The sequence below is a fragment of the Felis catus genome, chromosome D4, assembly GCF_018350175.1.
Source record: "Felis catus isolate Fca126 chromosome D4, F.catus_Fca126_mat1.0, whole genome shotgun sequence".
NCBI lineage: Eukaryota > Metazoa > Chordata > Mammalia > Carnivora > Felidae > Felis > Felis catus.
Genome location: NC_058380.1, coordinates 54,874,465 through 54,896,859, shown reverse-complemented (window position 1 = coordinate 54,896,859; position 22,395 = coordinate 54,874,465). Strand labels below are relative to the sequence as shown.

The 22,395-nt window shown below is 39.4% G+C and overlaps 1 protein-coding gene across 3 annotated transcripts in view; it reads left to right on the top strand.

Annotated features, from left to right (window-relative positions):
- Positions 1-9,954: 9,954 nt before the first annotated feature.
- DDX58 (DExD/H-box helicase 58) overlaps positions 9,955-22,395 on the top strand; it is a 38,382-nt gene continuing 25,941 nt past the window's right edge. The window contains exons 1-4 of one of the 3 annotated variants that reach the window (XM_006939199.5): positions 9,955-10,246; positions 16,152-16,286; positions 20,433-20,614; positions 21,708-21,855. In XM_006939199.5, coding sequence (XP_006939261.1) covers positions 10,141-10,246; positions 16,152-16,286; positions 20,433-20,614; positions 21,708-21,855 — 571 coding nt within the window. In that variant the 5' untranslated portion in view covers positions 9,955-10,140. Of the gene's footprint in view, positions 10,247-16,151; positions 16,287-19,936; positions 20,146-20,432; positions 20,615-21,707; positions 21,856-22,395 lie in introns of those variants that run through there. The other 2 variants (XM_006939200.5, XM_019816078.3) reach the window with 2 other exon arrangements.

Sequence of the window (22,395 nt, the reverse complement as noted above, 5' to 3'; positions counted from 1 at the left end):
TCTCTCTCCTTGGGGGACATATATGTAAACATTAAAAACCATAAATTCTCAGAAGAGAAAACATAATTTCCTATAAGAGCACACAGTGGGGGCCTAATTTCACGTGGAAGTGATAGCTGAATTGAAATTGAGAAAAAAAGTAGCTGTTAGCTAGGAGTAGAGTTGTTCTTTGCAAAGGAAAAGATGTCCAAAGATCCAAAGGCAGAAGCATACTGCAAGAACTAAAAGTAGGCAAAATTAGCCAAAGGACAAGGTGGAACCAAGCTTTGTAGGTCATTTTTGTATTTGTTATAAGGGCAATAGGAAATTCTTTTAAAATGACAATCTAAAATTGATGTTGGCAATTTTTAGTAAGCTCAGACACTGAGACTGAGAAATTTTGGGAAGACCATAGTTGATCGAGGAATATACCTTGAAATTATGACATGATTTTGTAGTTTTCTGAAGTATTAAAGACAATGCTATGTTATTTCATTTTTTAATTTTATGTGATATTTGTATACATTTAGTGAAAACCTATCAATGTTTTTAAACACCTAAAGCTCATCTTAACACATGGCACCATCACATCATCCTGTTCAGGCCAAAAATTTCCCAGTCTTTGTTTCTCCTCCTTCTCTCATTCAATCCCCAAATCCTGGCCAGTAAGTATTTCTAATGTGTCTATACCATTACCAACCTAGGCAGCCATAATCTCTCACTTGTGCTATTATAATGGGTCTGCCTGTATCCATTGTTGCTCTACACCTACCCTCCACCCATGTTAGCATTCAAAAAAAGTTAAAAAAAAAATTTTTTTTTTGTTTCATTCCCATATTTAAAATCCTTCAGGAACTTTCTGTTCTTAGGATACTTTAAAAAAGCAAGCAAAAATCCAGCATAATATGCCTCTGCTTCATCAGATTCTGGTCCACCTTCAGCTTTCCTCTCCCCTCATTTGCTCTGGCCACCTTAGCCTGTTTCAGGTCTATGGAGGGGCTGCTGCTTACTAATGCAGAGCCTTCATATGTGGATTTTTCTTCTGCTAGGAACTGAATTTCATCTGTGTTAAAGGAGGCTTCTGCTAACGTGTACCCTTTTCCATTATTTCCCCTCAAACTTGCACTCATAATAACCCTGGACAGTGTAGTAATTGATTACAGAGTGTTCTCTTACCAATCTGCAAGTTCTTTGGCGACTGTATGTATGTGTACCGGTAAATCCCTTCTCTTTTGTTTCATATAAGAAGTACTTATAGCACTTACTGGATGGATAACTAAGTGCTAGAGATGTTTAAAATTGGCTAAGACCTCCCTTCTCCTTTCAGGGGGCTCTGCTATCTGTCAGCTTTTAGCGTAATTCTGTGTTCTTTAACCTGTTCATCTGAATTCAATGTGCATGAGACATTTTATTTTACCTCAGGTTTTTAGTGTTTTTGTGACTTCTGTGACTTTAATGGGAATGCAATCTAACATTTGCACTTGGTTGTTCATCAGTCTTCAGATTGACAACAGGAAAACTTGATTACTTCCCAGTTTCAGTAAGCTCTGTGGGAGGCCCTCACCAACCCATCTAATCTGTAATAATGGTCTGTGCGTACAAAAGGGCAACAACAGTTTACTCAAGGTAAACTGACAGCCCATTCTTACTGGGAATTCTTCCATCATGGGGAATAATTACAGTCCCCTGCCAGTGGGTATGGATGCCTTTAGTTGGTCAGTACACCCTGGATTAAAAATTTTTCAGAAGTTTCTTCAGGATACCAGAAACCATGTATGAGCTGGTTTGAGTTGTGGCCACCCCACTGTCCCCACCAATGGGGGCAAAGGATGGGAAGTAGAGGGAGAGGTTTCTCTTCACAAACCAGATTTTTTCAGAATTCTGAGCATGGGTGCATTTCTAACATTAAGCTCGTTAAGCTACGTACAATTGAAATGTTAACTGACTAAATTAATGTAGCTATTACTGAGACCAGAATTTATATGGTATGACCCCTTTAACTGCAAGGAATAAGTTCCAAGATCCCTCTGGATGCCTGAAACTGAATAGTACTGAACCCTGTATGTACTGGTTTTTTCTATACATACATATCTGTGATAAAGTTTAATTTATAAATTAGGTGAAGTAAGAAATTAACAACAGCAATAATATAATTGGACAATTAATATACTGTAATAAAAGTTATGTGAATGTCTCTCAAAATAACTTGTACTCATCCTTGTGATGATGTGAGGTGGTAAAATGCCTACATGATGAGATAAATGAGGTGAATGACAAAGTCATTGTTATGTAGCCTTAGGCTACTGTTGACCTCAGGATACTTTAAAAGGCAGATCATCTGCTTCCAAATCCTAGTTGACTGTGGATAACCAACATGAAAAGCAAAATTGCAGGTGAGTTGGGGGTGGGGGGCACTACTATATGGATATGTCCACTGGTGCCTTTAGGAAAACCCACATGGGAAGCTAAATCATAATCATTGTGTATGTAGCCTACTCTCAAAAGGTTCAGAAAGAATGCTACATATGTAGACAGAGAAAATGATAAATTGTGGCAAAGTGTTAAAAAATGAGAGTAAAAAAAGGGAAGTCTTTATACTATTTTTGTATTTCTGTAGGTTTAAAATAATTTCAAACCATTAATGAAATTGCCTCCGTAGGCCTGCTAGGTTACCTGTATGAGTGTGTTAGAGTTTTCAGCCACATATACTTGGCAAAAGGAAAAAAAAGTCACAGGCGAACATGCAGTAGAGAAAGAACCAGTCAGTAGAAGTATTGTGGTCCCATTTATAATCCTGGGCCTGTTGAGATAAGGATCTTAGTCTGAGATACATGGTTAACTGCTCTTGATCCCATGCTCAGAAACAAGTGTGTGAGGGGTATAAAAACAAAGGTGAGGTGTTTTTTGAGTTTATTGTTTATTTTGAGAGAGCATGAGCAGGGGAGGGGCGGGGGGGTGGAGAGAGAATCCCGATGCAGGGGTCAAACTGATGAAACAATGAGACCACCTGAGCCAAAACCCAAGATTTGGACGCTTAACTGACCAAGCCACCCAGGGGCCCCAAGAGAGGTTTTTGTTTGTTTGTTTGTTTTGTAATTTAGGGTAGAGGGAAGACAAGCTTTCTGAGAAGGAGACCCTGGAATAGGAAAAAAAAAAGTAAAGGAGAGGTAACTGATGGAGCAGAGTTCCTGAATGGCAGAGCACAGCACAGGTAAGTGAATTGGTAATGGGCAGAAGCAGAGGCAAGTCTTACTGTGAAATGACAGAAGGAGGTAATGCACAAAGAAATGCTCATGAGCAAGATGCACTGAGATGAGGTTATTCACACTTGTAAAGCCTCTCTCCATGAAGTAGGAAGTAATGCCAACTTCTGAGAAATATGGGTCGTGAGTAAGATTGGACTTGAGAAGAGGAATGAGAAAATGCTGTTGTATAGTATGTGTTTGGTGAGTGAATAAATAGATGGTTCATGGTTGAAGTTCTGAATGTGACTAGTAAAAGGGAGGCAAGGGAGCTGAGATATTGGTGAGTATAGTTGAATTGATGCATTCTGGCTTCTGGGCTGTGTAGGAAAGGTGAAGCTAGATCACCATTATACGTAAAGAACAGGGAGATAACAATTTGTTTTCCAGTGAGGTTCAAGTAGATATTGTGGAGGAAGGAATAAGACAAAAAGTATTTTAGAGAGTGCCTAATGCTAGGCATGTTTGGAAGTAACTAGAATGGGTGGAGGTAGAGGTGAAGGTGATTGGAACTGAGGGTGGTGATCAGTGTGGCTGGAAGTATCCTTTACATGGAAGATACTGTGGGTGATGGCAGAAGATCAAGGATGGAGAAGAAAATGGTAGTTGTGTCATGGATATTATATCTTGTACTTTATGCTTGAGTTCCACTAGAGCAGCTGGCATGTGTACAAAGAAGATAATGAAAACTTGGTAAATAGTTATTTCCTCATTCTGAGGTTTTAGTCAATACCTGAATCACTTAGGTATTAGAAAACATTAAGTGCAAAAGGGCCATTTAAAAAAGTACAGTAAGATTGGTTGTTAAAATGTGAAAATTAGGAAATTCTCACTTTACCTGCACGTGGGGGAATGGTAAATCCATTGGATCTGTGCCCGAGAAAAGCAAGAGGCAAGGAAAATGGAAGTTGAGTTAGGCCAAGGTCTAAGTCCATAAATTCATCCCTGTAAAGCATTAGATGATATGCTTTTATACAGACACAAGGGGGCAGAATTAGATCTCTAGTATTTGTTTCTCTGCATGATCATCTGCACTTTAAATTTTTTTTTTTTCAACGTTTATTTATTTTTGGGTCAGAGAGAGTCAGCGCATGAACCGGGGGGGGGGGGGGGGGCGGCAGAGAGAGAGGGAGACACAGAATCAGAAACAGGCTCCAGGCTCTGAGCCATCAGCCCAGAGCCTGACGCGGGGCTCGAACTCACGGACCGTGAGATCGTGACCTGGCTGAAGTCGGACGCTTAACCGACTGCACCACCCAGGCGCCCCCCATCTGCACTTTAAATAGGTAAACCATTCTCAAGCACAAGGTTACCTCTTTGGACTTATGTCTGTAAAATTCATTTATTCACCAAATGCTGAGTACATATGGTCTGAGTCTATGCTAAATGCTAGAGGTGTAACAATGAATAGGGTGGAACCAACAGAAATGTTAAAGAAGGTGGGAATGGAACGATTAGATTTGTTTTCAAACAACTAGCAGTAATGTAGAAGAATGTTTGGAGTGGGAAAACCTCGATGAAAGACTGCTTAAGGAGCTCTTTTCAATAGCTCAAACCAGAAGTCAGAAGGGCCTTTAGAAAAACAACAGGGATTCAGTGGAGAGGCTGGATTCAATCAATTTCTGAGGTAGATTAGACAAAATTTGGGTACCATGTACATGAGGATGGGCTGTAAGGAGAGGGAAAAGTCTGGTATGATGAGATTTCCGCCCCCCTCCCCACCACCCTGTGTGAGAATTAGGAGATAGAGGAATAGGGATAGTTGGGGAAGACAATGAATTCAGTTTGAGACTGAGCAGCCTAGAGCTGCACTGTCCAATATAGTAGCTACTAGGCACATGTGGATATTGATCACTTGAAATGTGGCTAGTAAAACTGAGGAACTGAATTTTAAGTGGTGTTTAGTGAGGCTCATGGCTGCCATATTGGCCAATATAGGTAGAGAACATTTCCATCATCACAAAATTCTATTGGGACACCCTGGGGGACATCTGGACAGATGAAGATTTCCAGTGGGTACCTGGAAATAGGAGTGTGAATCTTGGAGGAGAGATGGGGACTGGGGAGGTGATTTAGGAGTTACTGGGAAACTAGGGTGGGTGTACTAGAGAGGTTGTAGAAGTGGATGAGTTCTTTCAGAGAGTAGAAAAACAAGAAAAGCAGGCATAAGTGAAAATTCTAGAGAATACAACATTAAGGAGGCTGGCAAAAGAAGAAAAGGTTTTCAAAAGAGTCCAAGAAGTATATGTACCCTGTAGTCCCATATACTTTACTTGCCTCTTCAATTTTATGTTGTATATCTTGTATCAGAGGCAGTGCCCTGCATGCAGTAGGGTATAAACAGAATTTCCAAGAGGTTAATTTTATTTTTTAGGTCTTGGGACTTACCTTCATGTGGTCATTGAATCAGGGAATTTTGTTCTGGGTGGGGCAGATTAGGCCACCTCCAAAGATATCTAATAACCATTTTTAGAATACAGGACTAGGAAGTATAATCTTTTGACCTTAGTCTACCCATCACCCTCCTTCTCTATACTTCCCTTCATGCTCAGCTATGATTTTCTGGATTATGTTTAAATCATTCCCTTACAATAACCTCTTTCTAGCCCTTCTGTCTTCGTTCACTTAGTTTAGGGGTGAGCAACCCTTTCCTGTAAAGGGCCAGATGTATTCTATGTTGTATAGTCTTTTTTTTTTTTTTTTTTGTAACTCTTCGAAGATGTTAAAATAATTTTCAGCTTGTGGCCTCTTTAAAAACAAGTCACATGCCAAATCTGTCCTGCAATAGTTTGCTAACCTGTTACCTAGCAGGACCTCCATCTGGATGAACCCAGCTCTTCAGTTGTGCCTACATGCATCCTCCTGAGTGTTTTTGAAGGAAATTAGGAACTGCAGGTTGGTGTCACCATAAGAACACAATCCCAAGTGGACAAGTTTCTTTAGTGTTCTTGCTCATTGGTATAATGGGTATAGTTCACACCTTTTACTTTCTCAAACCTTCCACTTGTCTCTACCGCAGGTTTTCCATAGTGGCTGGGAAGTTCTGATCAGTGCCAGGTTTGGGCAAACACAAACCCTATCTGCTCACCAAAACAATACCCCTCTAGCATGTTAGTAGAGACATTGCCCACCCATTTGGTCTTGACTGGTTTGTTCGTCTGTCCTCAGCCAACTGGGTGGCCTGCTGATCCAGGATGGCCTCATCTGGTATTATTGGACTCTGTGTAGTCATCTTCCAGCACATTAGCCTGAGCTTGTTTACCTGGTGGTCACAGGGGTCCGAGAGAGAGAGAAGTGTGGAGTCTCAAAACCTGGGCTCAGAATTGGCATCATCATTTCCTCTTTTTTTTTTTTTTTCTCCCTATAGTAAGTCCTAAGACCAAGCTGATTCTAGGGGAAGGAAAAGAGACCAGTATTGATGGGAGGAGCTACAAAATTGCATTGTATTGGGAAAAGTGAAGCATTGTATTGGGAAAAGTGAAGAATTGTAACTTTTGCATCCAACCTACCATAGCATCCAGGTTTGCTCCACTCAATGAAGAAAGCCCTCTTCCTCTAGACCTTTAGTCCTCACACTTATGTGTGCGTCTGTAGCATGTGGAAGGTTTGTTAAAACATATTGCTGGGGCCCACACCTTCAAAATGTCTGGGATGCCAAGAATTTGCTTTTCTAACAGGTTTCCAGGTGGTTCTGATGTTACTGGCTGGCAGACCACAGTTGGAGAACCACTGTTCTGGGACATATACCCTCTGCGTGTGCTGTGGATTTCACTTACCTCACTTTAATAGGAATTTTGATTTTTAAATTATCCTCTTTTTTCCTGTATCTCCTGCTTTTTAGTTCCTTAGCTACATGTTACTTAGTTACTTTGCTACTCAGAATGAGGTCTGTGGACCAGCAATATCAGCATCACCAGCATCAGCTTCTTAGAAATGCAGAATCTCAGACTTACTAGGTCAGAATCAGTACTTTAATAAGACCTGTGAGTGATTCTTGTGCATTCGTGTTTGAGAAGCACTGTCTGTGGATCATTCTCATCAGCAAGCGAGTATGTTCTTGATTTCCTCCTACAAGCCTTCCTGTCTTCCAACCTGTCCCATGCTAATAGATGGCACGCCCATTCATGCAGCTGCTCAGGCTAAAGAGGAATTTTCCTTGACTTGTTTCTCACATATCCCACATTCAGTTCATGACCACACTTTACCACTTCCACAGCTTTGCTCCTAATCCAGGATGCCATGATCTCTCACTTGGACTAGTGCTGGTACCAGCTTCTTACCTGGTCAGTAGGCTTCCACCTGTCTCCCTGCAGCTTGTTTTCTTCCAGTCAACCACAGTGAGCCTTTAAAAACAGGTCTTGTTATAACCCCCAAATCCTGCAATGGTTCTGCATCATATTTATTTTTTTTTTATTTTTTTTTTCAACGTTTATTTTTTGGGGACAGAGAGAGACAGGGCATGAACGGGGGAGGGGCAGAGAGAGAGGGAGACACAGAATCGGAAACAGGCTCCAGGCTCCGAGCCATCAGCCCAGAGCCCGACGCGGGGCTCGAACTCACGGACCACGAGATCGTGACCTGGCTGAAGTCAGACGCTTAACCGACTGCGCCACCCAGGCGCCCCTGTTCTGCATCATATTTAAAATCAAAACCCAAACTGGGGTGTCTGGGTGGCTCAGTTGGCTGAGCATCCAACTCTTGGTTTCAGCTTAGGTTGTGATCTCACAGTTCGTGGGATCAAGCCTCGCTGACAGCTTGTAGCTTGCTTGGGATTCTCTTTCTCCTCCTCTCTCTGCCCCTCCCCTGCTTGTGCTCTCTCCCCAAATAAATAAACTTAAAAAAAAAAAATCAAAACCAAAGTCCTTATTGTGGTCTGTCAGGCTGTGTGTGAACTGCCTTGGCCATGTCTCTCCTCTCTTTCCCCAGCCCACTTTATTCTAGTGACTCTTCTCCCCTTCTTTTCTTTTGCAGACCTGGTTCACCCCTGTTTTTTTGTACTATGTGTTTTTTTTTTTTCTTTGCACTTTGTTTTAGAATGCTCTTCACCCAAATGGCATGCTATCTCACTTCACTTAGGTCTTCCTTGAGTCACTCATCTAATATAAGCAGCCCTCATTACTGTTTATTCCCTTATCTTGCTTTATTTCTCCTTCCTGAACTTGCTGTTACCTAACATCTTTCTTTCACGGTAGAATATGATACGTTTTAAACCTGTCTTCTTCATTTTATTTTATTTTATTTTATTTTATTTTATTTTATTTATTTATTTAAATTTATTTTTGGGACACAGAGAGACAGAGCATGAACGGGGGAGGGGCAGAGAGAGAGGGAGACACAGAATCGGAAACAGGCTCCAGGCTCCGAGCCATCAGCCCAGAGCCCGACGCGGGGCTCGAACTCACGGACCGCGAGATCGTGACCTGGCTGAAGTCGGACGCCCAACCGACTGCGCCACCCAGGCTCCCCTCTTCTTCATTTTAGTCTTGGTGCTACCATTCTCCTAGTTGCTCAAGCCAATGCCTGGAATGTAGCCTTGATTTTTTTTTCCCCTCTTCCTTTCCCACTTCCTTCACTCAATCCTATGTCTAAAGTATATCTGGAACTTTTCATTTCTTATACTCTGCATTGCCACTGTCCTCATCTTTGCTCTCATCCTCTCTTAACTTGAGTCAGCTCCCATCGATCTACCCATTCCACATAGGAGCCAGAGAGAAAGTCTTTTAAAAAATGTCATCAAATTATGTTACTCCTTGCTTAAAATCCTGCAATGTGTTCCCATTGTACTTTATTCTTTGCCTTACAAGGCCCTTTCATCAATTCAGTAACACTCCATGCCATTTATCCCTTGTTCAAGAAATTCCTGATACAAATCACTTTTTCTCTTTGACTCATTTGTGCTTTCTGTCCCCTTGTATGGAATTCCCCCCCTTCCTATTTTTTTGAAGAATTCATTCCTTCTCATTCTTAAGGACTCAGCTGAAGTGTGACCTACCTAGAAAGACCTACCACTGCATTAAAACAGTTTTTTTCAATCTCCTTTATTTTCTATCTCATGACTCTATTTGCTTTCTTAATATTTCACATTTGCTTGAAAGACACCTTTAAGAAAATGAAATGGTAAGTCACAGACTAGGAGAAAACATTTGAAATACATATATTTGACAGTGGGCTTATATCTAGAATAAATAACTTATAAGTTCATAATACAAAGAAAACCCAATCAGGCAAAGGATGGAAACTAATGCCTCACAAAGGAAGATATGTAAATTGCCAACAGGTACATGCAAATGTGCTCACATCATTAACTATTTGAGGAGTTAAAACTACAACAATACACTATTTCACATTGACCAAGATGGCAAATTGACCCATGTGTAGCTACTGGAGCTCTCTGACTTTACTGGTGGGAATGCAAAATAGTACATACAGTTTGGGAAACAGGTGGGAGATACCTGTTAGGTTAAACATGCAGGTAGGACCTACACAACCTGGGGGAAGCAGTTAACACTCATACACATTTTCCAAAACTCAGTGAATCATACACTTAAAATCTGTGCATTTATTGAATCTAAACTTTACTGCTATAAAAGCAAAATGAAAAAAAAAAAAGTTCCCAGGGATCCTCCTCCGTCCCTCTGGGCGAGCGAGCACTTGCAGGTTGGCTAACCTCAGGAAAACGCAGTCAGGGAGGCGGGGACCTGGGGCAGCCCAGCTTCCGCGAGCCGCCAAGCCCTGGTCCATTCACCACTGGTTGTGGTTTCGGTTTCCATTTCCCTTCTGCAGTTTAGGTTCCCCGGCGGCTCCGCCTCTCCGCTGGGCCAGTACCCCCTCTCAGAAAATCCCTCCTGGCCGGCCGCTGGGCTTTAAAGGGAGTGGGACACCGGTGAGGTAGGACCTCGCGGGGAGCTGAGCCACCGGGATGACGGCGGAGGAGAGGAGGAATCTGCGCGCCTTCCAGGACTATGTCATCAAGATTCTGGACCCTACCTATATCCTGAGCTACATGTCGCCCTGGTTTAAGGACGGTGAGTGGTCCCCAGCGGCCCGAGCCCGTTGAAGCAAGGAAACAGTTTAGGACTTGTTTTTCCCGTGCTTTTTTCCTTTCTTTTAATCAATACAAGTAGCCTGCTAGGAACCCGGGTGTTGAGGCAAGATCCCTAAAGCATTTTTAAAAATTATTTTATTTTTTAAATTTTATTTAAATCTAAGTTAACATAGTGCAATAATGATTTCAGGAGTAGAATTTGATGATTCACTTACATATAACACCCAGTGCTCATCCCAACAAGTGCCCTCATTAATGCCCATCACTGATTTAGCCCATCCTCCCACCCAACACCCCTCCAGCAACCCTCAGTTTGGTCTCTGTATTTAAGAGTCTCTTACGGTTTGCCTTCTTCTCTGTTTTTATCTTATTTTTCCTTCCCTTGTCCTAGGTTCATCTGTTTGGCTTCTTAAATTGCCACCGCATTTTAGACTAGAAATTGCTAGGAGGAGCCTTTGGAAGTTCAGATGGGGAACTGAGTCCTAGAGAAGTGCTATGACTTGCGTAGGGGTGCATGTCTAGTCAGCTTTGTACCAACATCGAGATTAAAGAATAAGATTTAGGCCCTTCTTTAAAATACTATGCAGCTCAAGATTTTGGGGGTGGGAGACTGGTGAGGACAGATGTACACTAATGATTACAAAATGCTATGAGAGCTCCAAGGTAATTGACCATTACTCTTGCTGTGTCTTATTTGCAATGACTGGAAGCTTGAGAGGAGCAAGACTCTCTGGACTGAGTGGCTGCAGGCTTCAATTCAGGTGTTTCTGTCTAGCTTTTGAGACACATGATGATGGATGAATGCCATATTGTAAATTTGAATCCAAGTGCCCTGTGCTGGATATGAGCAGAGGCTTTAAGAAAAGAGTGAAAAGGGAGGTGGTGCCTAGAAGGAGTTGAGATGAGAGAAGGGATCTGGCAACTCCTTTTCAGGCTCCAACTGCTGAAATATCTTTCCTGATGTGAGGCAGTTTTGGGAGATTACCTGAAAGCAGACAGGTAATTTGAAGGCTAATTTCTCTGTAAAACCAAGGGTTGTGGAGTGAGGAGTGAAAGAATACCATTAACAAAAGTGGGTTTCTGCTTTCTAGTTGTGCTCAGGGAGAAGTAACAAAGTAACATTCTAAGGAGCCACAGAGTTGCTTGGGCCTCTGAAGAATATAAGCCCCTGCAAGAATCTCTTCTAGAAATCTTGGAATGAATGGAACACTAACAAACTATTGTGAATCCCATTCTTTCTTGCACTCATGTGTCCATTCAATGAACAACTCATATGTTAGACAATATGCTAGCATTGGAGAGAATTTACACACTTACTACACGTATTATCTAATAGGAAGCATCATGCTAGGAACTGAAAAATCAGTGGTGAGTGTGATAGAAATGATCCTGACCTAACAGAGATAAGAGTGTGTATGCGGAGAAAGACAGATACCATATGTTTTCACTCTTATGTGGATCCTGAGAAACTTAACAGAAACCCATGGAGGAGGGGAAGGAAAAAAAAAAAAAAAGAGTTAGAGAAGGAGGGAGCCAAAGCATAAGAGGCTCTTAAAAACTGAGAACTGAGGGTTGATGGGGGGTGGGAGGGAGGGGAGGGTGGGTGATGGGTATTGAGGAGGGCACCTTTTGGGATGAGCACTGGGTGTTGTATGGAAACCAATTTGACAATAAATTTCATATATTGAAAAAAAAATACATTTGATACTGTGATGAGCACTGGGTATTGTATGTAAGTGATGAATCACTAAATTCTATACCTGAAACTAATACTGCACTGTATGTCCATTAGTTGGAATTTAAATAAAAACTTGACAAAAAAAAAAAAGTGTGTATGCGAAGGCAGGTTGCTAACTAAGTACACCATAAATGATGAAATGTGGTAAGTACTCTGATGGAAAACCATAGTGTGCTTTGGGAGCACATAGACAGCATAGTTTTTAATATATATAGTGGTTTTAATTTATAGTTATAGTGTAATCACAAAGTACCAAACGGGAAATAGAAAAAGCTAGCTGCAGAACACTATAGTATTGTCTTATTTTTGAATGTTAAAGAAACAATAGAAGTTTCGTTTCCAGCTTCTTACCAAGGGCAACTGATACCATTTAGTTGGTTTATATTTTTCCTGTTCATTTCTTTATACTTTATAATGTGCACATGTATCCATAAACTTTTTTCTTTCTTCTCATCTTTTTCTGTTTTCCGTTAGATTGATAAAGTTTCTCTATCCCCTATTTTTTTTTCTTGGATGCTTTGGAATCTCTGAATTCTATTGGTTAACCTTAATTGTGACAAGTATACTCTATCAGGATTCAGTTAGGGAGCTGAGACATGAGTGTTGTAGCTGGATATAAACTTTCTGACTCATTTTCCCCCCTAGAAGTGGGAGCTTATCTACACTCTCCTTATGCCCAAAAATTCATTCCCCATGCACACACAAATACACCAATATGTTTAAATTACACCAGCAATATCCAATATCTCTTTTACCATAATCTTTGCCTCCACATGTTGGATATTGTACACTAGTTGAATCTTGGGAAAGGAGAATTGAAGCCATGTTTCTTCTGGAGAGCTTGCATGGTCACTAGGGTGCTGCAGGGCTTTACTTATTTACTGGTTGTCCAGGATGTTTCAAGGCAGACTAGGTTGTGGGCTATAAGTTTTTTTGCAATATCCCTTTGGAGTAGAAGGCTAACCCTTATCTTGGAGGGGCCCTCCGTGAGCAGTATTCTGAGTATTTACCCATTCCTTCAGTAACATTTTCTGGACCATACATGAGCCAGACGCTTTGTTGATGATTAGAATACAAAGATGAAGACAAAAATGGATACAACATGTCCATGATCACTGTCAATGGGAAAAGATAGACACTCAGACAGTTACTGTGTACTATGCAGTGCCATTGCTCTAGTCAGAGGCATGTAAAGAGACCAAGAAAGCACAGAAAAGGGATCAAGAAATTCTACCTTGAGAAGCTGGCTATGGAATCATAGACTGGCCAGGATGGCAAAGGTAGTAGGAAAGTACCAAAATAGAATTTTCCCTGCATTGAACTCCCAGTGCTTTTGAGGAAGCAGGAGATATCAGGACTAGGTAGCAGCAGGATGGACCTGACCTTGTGCAGAGTGAAGCTAACCTGCCCAGGATGCAGCAAGACAGTTTCCCTGGGAAGGTTTCAGCTGTGACTGGGACTTATCTGGACCTTCATGCGGGAGAGCCAGTTATGGCTGGTGGAATGTCTAAGGAAAGAATGAAGGGCAAGGAGGCCTGGGAGTAAGAACCCACCTCTAAGGATAGAGTCTAGGAACAGGATTAACTATCCCAAAGGATAGGGTACAGTTGTGTGCCCAGGGAAGTTGGGGTAGGCAACAAGATTGTGTTGTCTCTAAAAAAGATATGTTGAAGTCTTAACCTCCACTACCTCAGAATGTGAACTTATTTGGAAATAGGATCTTTATAGAGGTAATCAGTTAAGGTTGAGGACGTGCTGGCGTAGGGTGGGATCCTAATCAATGTGGTTGGTGTCTTCATAAGAAGATAGCCATGTGAAAATACCGAGAGACAAAGAGAATGTCATGTGAAGATAGAGGCAGAGATTGGAGTGATGTGGCCACAAGACAGACAAACAGAGGGGAGAATAACATGAAGAAAGAGGCAAAGATTTGATGTGGCCACAAACCATGGAATGCTAGGAGCTGGAAGGGAAGTGGGATGTATTGTCCCTTAGAGCCTTCAGAGGAAGTGTGCTCCTGCCAGCATCTTGATTTCAGACTTTTAGTCTCTAGAACTGTACGAGAATAAGTTTCTATTGTTTGAAGGCCACCAGTTAATGCTAATTTGTTATTGCAGCCACAGAAAACTAATATGGATAGATAAACTAAAAAACAGAAGTGTTGGCAAGGATGTGTTAAAAAATTGGAATCCTCATGCATAGGGGCACTTGTACCCCACTGTTTATAGCAGCACTCTCAACAATATCCAAATTATGGAAAGAGCCTAAATGTCCATCAACTGATGAATGGATAAAGAAATTGTGGTTTATATACACAATGGAATACTACGTGGCAATGAGAAAGAATGAAATATGGCCTTTTGTAGCAACGTGGATGGAACTGGAGAGTGTGATGCTAAGTGAAATAAGCCATACAGAGAAAGACAGATACCATATGGTTTCACTCTTATGTGGATCCTAAGAAACTTAACAGAAACCCATGGGGGAAGGGAAGGAAAAAAAAAAAAGTTAGAGTGGGAGAGAGCCAAAACATAAGAGACTGTTAAAAACTGAGAACAAACTGAGGGTTGATGGGGGGTGGGAGGGAGAGGAGGGTGGGTGATGGGTATTGAGGAGGGCACCTTTTGGGATGAGCACTGGGTGTTGTATGGAAACCAATTTGACAATAAATTTCATATATTAAAAAAAAATTGGAATCCCCATAAATTGCTGGTGGGAATGTAAAACAGTATAGCTCCTTTGGAGAGCAGTTTGATAATTCCTTACACTGTTAAATGGAGTTACCATATGACCCAGCAATCTCACACATAGGTATAAACTCAAGAGAAATGAATACATATGTGTATGTAAACACTTGTACATGACTGTTCATTGCATTGTTATTCAGAATAGCCAAAACGTGGAAACAACCTAAATGCTCATTAACTGATGAATGGATGGACAACAGGTGGTGTATCCATACAATAGTATATTATTCAGCAATAAAAAGGAATGAATGATACAAGCTACAGCATGGATGAATCTTGAAAACGTTATGCTTAAGTGGAAGAACCCACTTCCAAAGACCACATATTGTATGATTTCATTCATATGAAATCTCCAAAGTAGGCAAATCTGTAGAGACCCAAGTAGATTAGTGGTTACCAAGGGGTTAAGGGGAAGGGAGATGGGAGTGGCTGGTACAAGATTTCTTTTTACTAGTCAGAGTGTACTAAAATTAGATAGAGAGATGGCTCCACAACTCTAAAAACCATTGAATTTTGCACATTGAAAGTGTTAACTTTACTGTTCCAAGACAGAGACCTTGGCAGAGAAGGAGGCTATCCCTTCCTTTCTTCATTCATTCAGTGTCTATTATGTGCTGGGTCCTCTTTTAATCTCTGAGGATACAGTGGTTAACCAGTCAGGCAACTGGTTTACTTCTTGGAATTTACATTCCACTGACAATAGGGGGAAAAAAAGGGACACTATCAAGTGTCAAGTCATTTGAAGGCAACCATTTGGTCACCACCCCAGACATGGAGTTAGTGTGTCAAGTTAGCAAGACCACCAGCAGTTGGGTGGATAGTTTTCTGCTACCTGGTCTCATTGTGTTTCTGTTTAGCTTCTCTTGTGTGCCATATTTCATGCCATTCAAGCAAAAACCTAGAAAGAGGACCATGAAAATATCACTCCATTTCTAACTCTTTCTGAGTCCAGTGTAATTAAAGATGCCATGGAGTGGTCCTATCCTCACACGCTTTTAGTCCTACATTTAATTCAGACTTTTGAACAAGAGATTATCAAAATGTTGGAAGAAGACTTTGTTCTTCCATCTAATCCAGTGCTATAATGACTTGTTTGTTGTGGGGGTGCTTTCTCAGAGATTGTAACAAACTCCCTTTTTAAGGGATTGCTTTAGAGCATGTTCCCAGGCTTCCATACCAAACTAGAAGAAGTTTCTGGAGAGGATGGGTGGGTGAGCTTAGTTGGTGAAGAATGGCCATACTCTGCCTGAACAGAGGGTTTGCTGCCTCCTTGCCTTCCATTGCTGTGATTTGTTAAAATCACCATCCCCATTTGATTAGGTCTGAAACCCTTTGCAGGTTTTTCTTCCAGTGATTAGTGATTCTGCAGTTTGATGAGTCACTCTCGCTTCTGTTTATAGATGAGGTGCAGTATATTTGGGCTGAGAAAAACAATAAGGGCACGATGGAGGCTGCCTCACTTTTTCTTAAGTTCCTATTGGAGCTCCAGGAAGAAGGCTGGTTCCGTGGCTTTTTGGATGCCCTTGCTCATGCAGGTTAGTTCATTATTCTTACAAATCAGAGTATGTTACTTGACTGTTTCAAAATGCTGTAAAAGTGAAATACTATTAATTTTGACCTATCCCCATGTACTTCCTGTTTCTTAATCTGAGGCAATGTAAGGGATTATTTTCAGTCAGATAATATAATTGCCTACCTGAAATATCCACAGGGAGCTACAGAGTGATTATTGGGAGAGTTTATTATTGGGCAAGCATATTAGATATAAGATGAAAATACAAAAATTAGTTGCATTTCTGCACCATACACAAAAATAAACCCAAATTGGATTAAAAACTTAAATGTAAGACCCAAAAGCAGAAAATTCCTAGAAGAAAACATAGGAAGTAATTTCTTTGACATCAGCCACAGAAACATTTTTCTAGATTTGTCTCCTTTGGCAAGGGAAATAAAAGCAAAATGAAACTATTGGGAGTACAACAAATAAAAAGCTTTTTTTACACAGCAAAGGAAACCATCAACTAAACAAGAAGACAACCTACTGAATGGGAGAAGTTACTTGCAAATGACATATTCAATAAGAGGTTAATATCCAAAATATATGAAGAACTTGTACAACTCAACACCAAAACCCCCAAACAATTCAGTTAAAAAGTGGGCAGAAGATGTGAGTAGACATTTTTCCAAAGATAGCCAGATGACCAACAGACACATGGAAAGATGCTCAACATCACTCATTATCAGAGAAATGCAAATCAGACCACAATGAGATAGTCCCTCACATATGTCAGATTGGCCAAAATAAAAAACACAAGAAATAATAATTATTGGTGAAGATATGGAGAAAAAAGAACCCTTGTGCACTGTTAGTGGGAATGCAAACTGGTTCAGCCACTGTGGAAAACAGTATGGAGGTATCCCAAATATTAAAAATAGAATTACTGTATGATCCTATAATTCCACTACTAAGTATTTACCCAAAGAAAACAAAAACACTAATTCAAAGGGATATATGCACCACTATGTTAATTGCAGCATTATTTACAATAGCCAAGATATGGAAGCAAGTGTCCATTCATAGATGAATGGGTAAAGATGTAGTATATATACTATGGAATATTACTCAGCCATAAAAAAGAATGAAATCTTGCCATTTGCAACATGTATGGATCTATAGGGTGTAATGCTAAGTGGAATAAGTCAGGCAGAGAAAGACAAAGAGCATATGATTTCACTCATAGGGGGAATTTAAGAAAGAAAACGAACAAAGAAAAGATAAAAAATAGACTCCTAGATATAGAGAACAAACTGGTTGTTGCTAGAGGGGAAGGGTTATGGGGAGGTGGGTGAAACAGATAAAGGGGATCGAGAGTACACTTACCGTGATAAGCACTGAGTGAGTAATGTATAGAATTGTTGAATCACTATGTTGTGCACCTCAAACTAATTTAACATTATGATAATTTTACTGAAATAAAAATAAAGCATAAAAATTAGTTGCATTTCTATGCACCAGAAGCAAATAGAAAATGTAGTCCAAAATGGATACCATTTACAATAGTCACAAAAATTGTAATGTATTTAGGAAAAAACCTAGCAAAAGATGTGTAAGGTCCGAATGGAGAAAATGATAAAGTGTTATTGAAAGATATTAAAGAAGTCCTATTGAAGTGGAGATATATACCCATGCACATTGAGAGGAAGACTTGATACCATAAAAATATCAGCTCTCTCAACATTGATATTTCTATTCAGTCCTTCTCAGCCTTTTGACTAAAATCAAGTGTTATATTCAATACAACTTTAGTAAAAATACTACATGCTTTTTCATGCACTTGACAAATTTCTAAATGATTCTAAAATGTAAATGGAAGAATTATGATCTAAGAATAGGACATTCCTAAAGAAGAATTAAATAGGCTGGGGTTTCCTCTTCTAGATAACAAGATTTATTTTAGAGCCATAGGCATTGAGACGGCTTAATGTTGATCCTGGCATTGACCAACTGACCAATGAAATAGAATAGAGAGCCTTCAATTAAATTCCTATATTTTTGAAAACCTGATATATTTGAGACCACTTGAAAGGGAGGACCATTAGGAATGGAGGGACTTTTAATAAATTTCAGTGTGCCATTATAGACAGAATGATGTTAAAAACCAAATAAACCCTAACTTACATACCCATGTAAAACAAATTTGTATTCCTTAGCTCATTCCATTCACACATACACACAAAATGAATTCACCAGAATTAAAGACTTAATTCCAAAAGGCAAAAATTTAACAATTGTAGAAAAGAATATAGAATAATAATTTATGACCTTGGGGTATAGCAGGATTTATGAAACGATACATTAAAGCATTATCCATAAAAGACAAATTGACAAATCTGATTACATTAAATTAAAAACATCTCTTTATCACAACAGTAAAGAAAGTGAAAAAACAAATCACAAACTGGAGAGGATTAATAGATGAGATTAATAGATTCTAGATTAATATCTAGAATGTGTTAAAAAGGCTTTAAAATTATAAAAAGAAAGAAAACATCCACAGGGCAAAAGTGTGAACCAACATTACAAAGAATAGGAAGTAGAAAAGGTTAATAAACATAAGATTCTCAGCCCAATAGCAATTAGGGAATTGTGAATTAGGATAGTATTTTATTAACTACTAGATAGCAAAATTTAGGAAGTCCAACAAAGTTAAGACTTGGAGAGGATATTTAATCATGGGAAATCTTAAATGTCCCTATACAGAGTATAAATTAATACAAATATGTTGAAAAACAATTTGGCATCATCTTGTATAGGTCAACTCTCTTGTATCCCTTTATCCAAGAGTTTCACTCTTAAGTATGTGCCCTAGAAAAACTCACATATATATTCCAGAATACGCATACAAGAATGGTGGTAGAACACTTGTAATAACAAAAGTAACCAACCAACCAACCAAAACTGGAAGCAACCCCAATGTCTTTCAGGAAGAAAATAGATAAATAAATTCTACAATATTGACACTTGGCCCATTATACCTCAGTGAAAATGTATGAACACAGCTACACATGACAACACAGGTGAAGCTTAGAAATGTAATATTAAACTTTTTTTTTTTTTTAATTTTTTTTTTCAACGTTTATTTATTTTTGGGACAGAGAGAGACAGAGCATGAACGGGGGAGGGGCAGAGAGAGAGGGAGACACAGAATCGGAAACAGGCTCCAGGCTCTGAGCCATCAGCCCAGAGCCCGACGCGGGGCTCAAACTCACGGACCGCGAGATTGTGACCTGGCTGAAGTCGGACGCTTAACCGACTGCGCCACCCAGGCGCCCCATATTAAACTTTTTAAAAAGCAGTGAAAATTACATTTAGTAGGATATAATTATGAAGTTCCAAACAAGCCAAACTAAACATACATTAAGGAGTTAAACGTATGCTAGGCAACTATTCAAAAAAAATGAAGGGAGTGATAAATCAAATACAGGATGGTAGTCTCTTTGCAGGGAGGGGAAGGGAGGGGTAAAAAGAAGTACACCCCCACAAAAGTCTTAGGAAACTCTAGTTGTTAAATTGGATAGTGGGTTCCCAAGTGTTCATTTTGTTTCAAGGTTCTTCCAAATAAAGAGAATGTGGGCTTTAGAGTGAGAAGCCTGGTGATTCTGTTTGAGAACCTTAGATTGAAGCATTCCTAGGTTACTACAGTTGGAGATGTTTTTCCTCCCTCAAATTCCCTTTATACTTAATATTTTCTTTTCTTGGAGTAATGTAGAAGGTTAAGTTCCTTAGGGGCAGGAATTAAGATTTATGTTTCTTTTTGCCCACTTTGCTACTTTGCACTGGGAAGATAATGATTGTATGATGTTTTGACTCCTTGGAAGATACAGAGGTTGTAGGTGAGATCAGCGACACTGTGGAAGGGAGATTTTATACTAAGACCGAATGTGAGACTTCACATTATCCTTGGCACTTTCTCCTAAGAGATAATAAATGTTGGAGGACCTAAAATGTTGGGTGCCTAAAATGAATATTGAGTTTTCTTTTTGAAAGATCATTAATTATTCAGGTGGTTCACAGATACCTTTTGGGTTCTCTCACTGTACGTTCAAACATGATTGTATGATGTTAATCTTCAAATATCTTTTAGTTGGTTTCATAAAAGCCCTTATTTTCTTCTTTTCAGGTTATTCTGGACTTTATGAAGCCATTGAAAGCTGGGATTTCCAAACCATTGAAAGGTTGGAGGAGTATAGGTCACTGTTGAAGCGTTTACAACCAGAATTTAAAACTACAGTTAATCCAAAAGATATCCTTCCTGAAGTATCTAAATGTTTAATTAGTCAGGAATGTGAAGAAATTATGCAGGTAATTTAATTACTATATTTAATATAATTAATTCAAATTAATTTAATATTAAATACTGAATTGGGGGAAGTAATTTGAACATGGGAAATGTATTCTGTTTTCTCCACTGATTTAGACCCAAGAAAGATCATTGAAATCCACAAAAGTCCTCAATTCTAAGGCATAATTACCTAGAATAGTATTTTTAGTTGTGAACTGAATAATTTTTAATGTCACAGGTTTTTCAGGTTTGTCCTATTTTCAGTTAAAATTATTATTTTTTGCGAATAATATTTTATGCAACTTTAAATAAAGTTGAACAGTTTAGCAAATAAAAAGAAAACCTATAGAGTCTAGTGGTTAAGCGTTCAGGCTTTGGACACAAATTTTGTTAGAATCGTAGTTCAACCATCTACTTGTGGTGTGATCTTAGGCAAGTTGCTTATTTTCTCTAAACCTCTTTTTTTATGTATAAAATGGAAATAATGATAGTATCTTATTAGCATGATACTTTTATAAGGATTAAATGAGATTATATATATATTTTTTGTAAAATATATTATATATAATGTATATATTGTACATATATTTATATTATATATTATATATATTTATATTATATATATTATATATATTTATATAATATATATTATATATATATATGCTTATATATGCCTAGCATATAATCATAGATGCTCAATACATTTTAGTAACGATTAATAATAAAAATCATATAAGTCCCATTACCCTGAGAAAACCATTTGTTAATATTCTGTTATATTCTTCCAAATATCTCTTTATGCCAGTGTACCCTTATTTTGAATGGTTGTCAAATGGATTGTTTCCTAACATTGCTGCTGCTGATAGATACAAGGTCTCCAAGGAGGTGAGAACACCTGGCTTGACATAGTGATGTCACGTGTAAAGACAAGGACAAAGGAAAGGGTGTCTTGAAAGGCACTATGTTGGATGGGGCAAAAATGGTCATGAATCAGACCTACTGAACCATATTATACAATGGTTTTTAAATTAGTGCTTGAATTGATGTTTCTTCAGATTTCCTTTCCATAAAAGGGAAACTTTTGAAATGATTAACTTCAGTTGTCTTGCTTAGGTTTGTTCCAACAAGGGGCTGATGGCAGGTGCAGAGAAAATGGTTGAATGCTTTCTCAGATCGGACAAGGAAAACTGGCCCAAAACTTTGAAACTTGCTTTGGACAAAGAAGAGAGCAAGTTCAGTGAACTGTGGACTGTGGACAAAGGTAGGATATTCCAGGGAAGAGCTCTGAAGGGTAGGAGGGTCTGAAAACATGCTCCATCTTTCTCGTGGTTCTACTTAGGGCCTCTTTCATTCCTACATTTCTCACTCACTGTCAGAGGCATTTTGCCCTTCAGAGACCCATGGCTACATCTTGAGAGAGAGAGAGCAGCAGTGAGTTGAGTTCTGGGAGGTAAGTGGCTACTTCCCTGCAGAAGTAATTTGGTTGTGTCTAACCCCTAAAATGGACCAGGGCAAACTGCTCTCATCCAGAATTAGCCCATCTGGTCCAAAGGATTTGGGGAAGGCAGAGTCTGAACTCACTCTCTGGGTTTAAATTATCAGAGAAATAGCTTTAAAATTATAGAATGAAAGGTTTGAACGCCAAGACTTGCCCCCTTTTCAGAGTAAGAATCATAATACACATAGCCTGGTTGTCTTGCCTGGGAGCCATCAGGAACTAAGCCAGAACAGGGCTGAAGAAAAGAGTGTGTTGTGATGAAATATCTGTGTTGTGATGAAACCATCATTTGGTTTCCTGAAG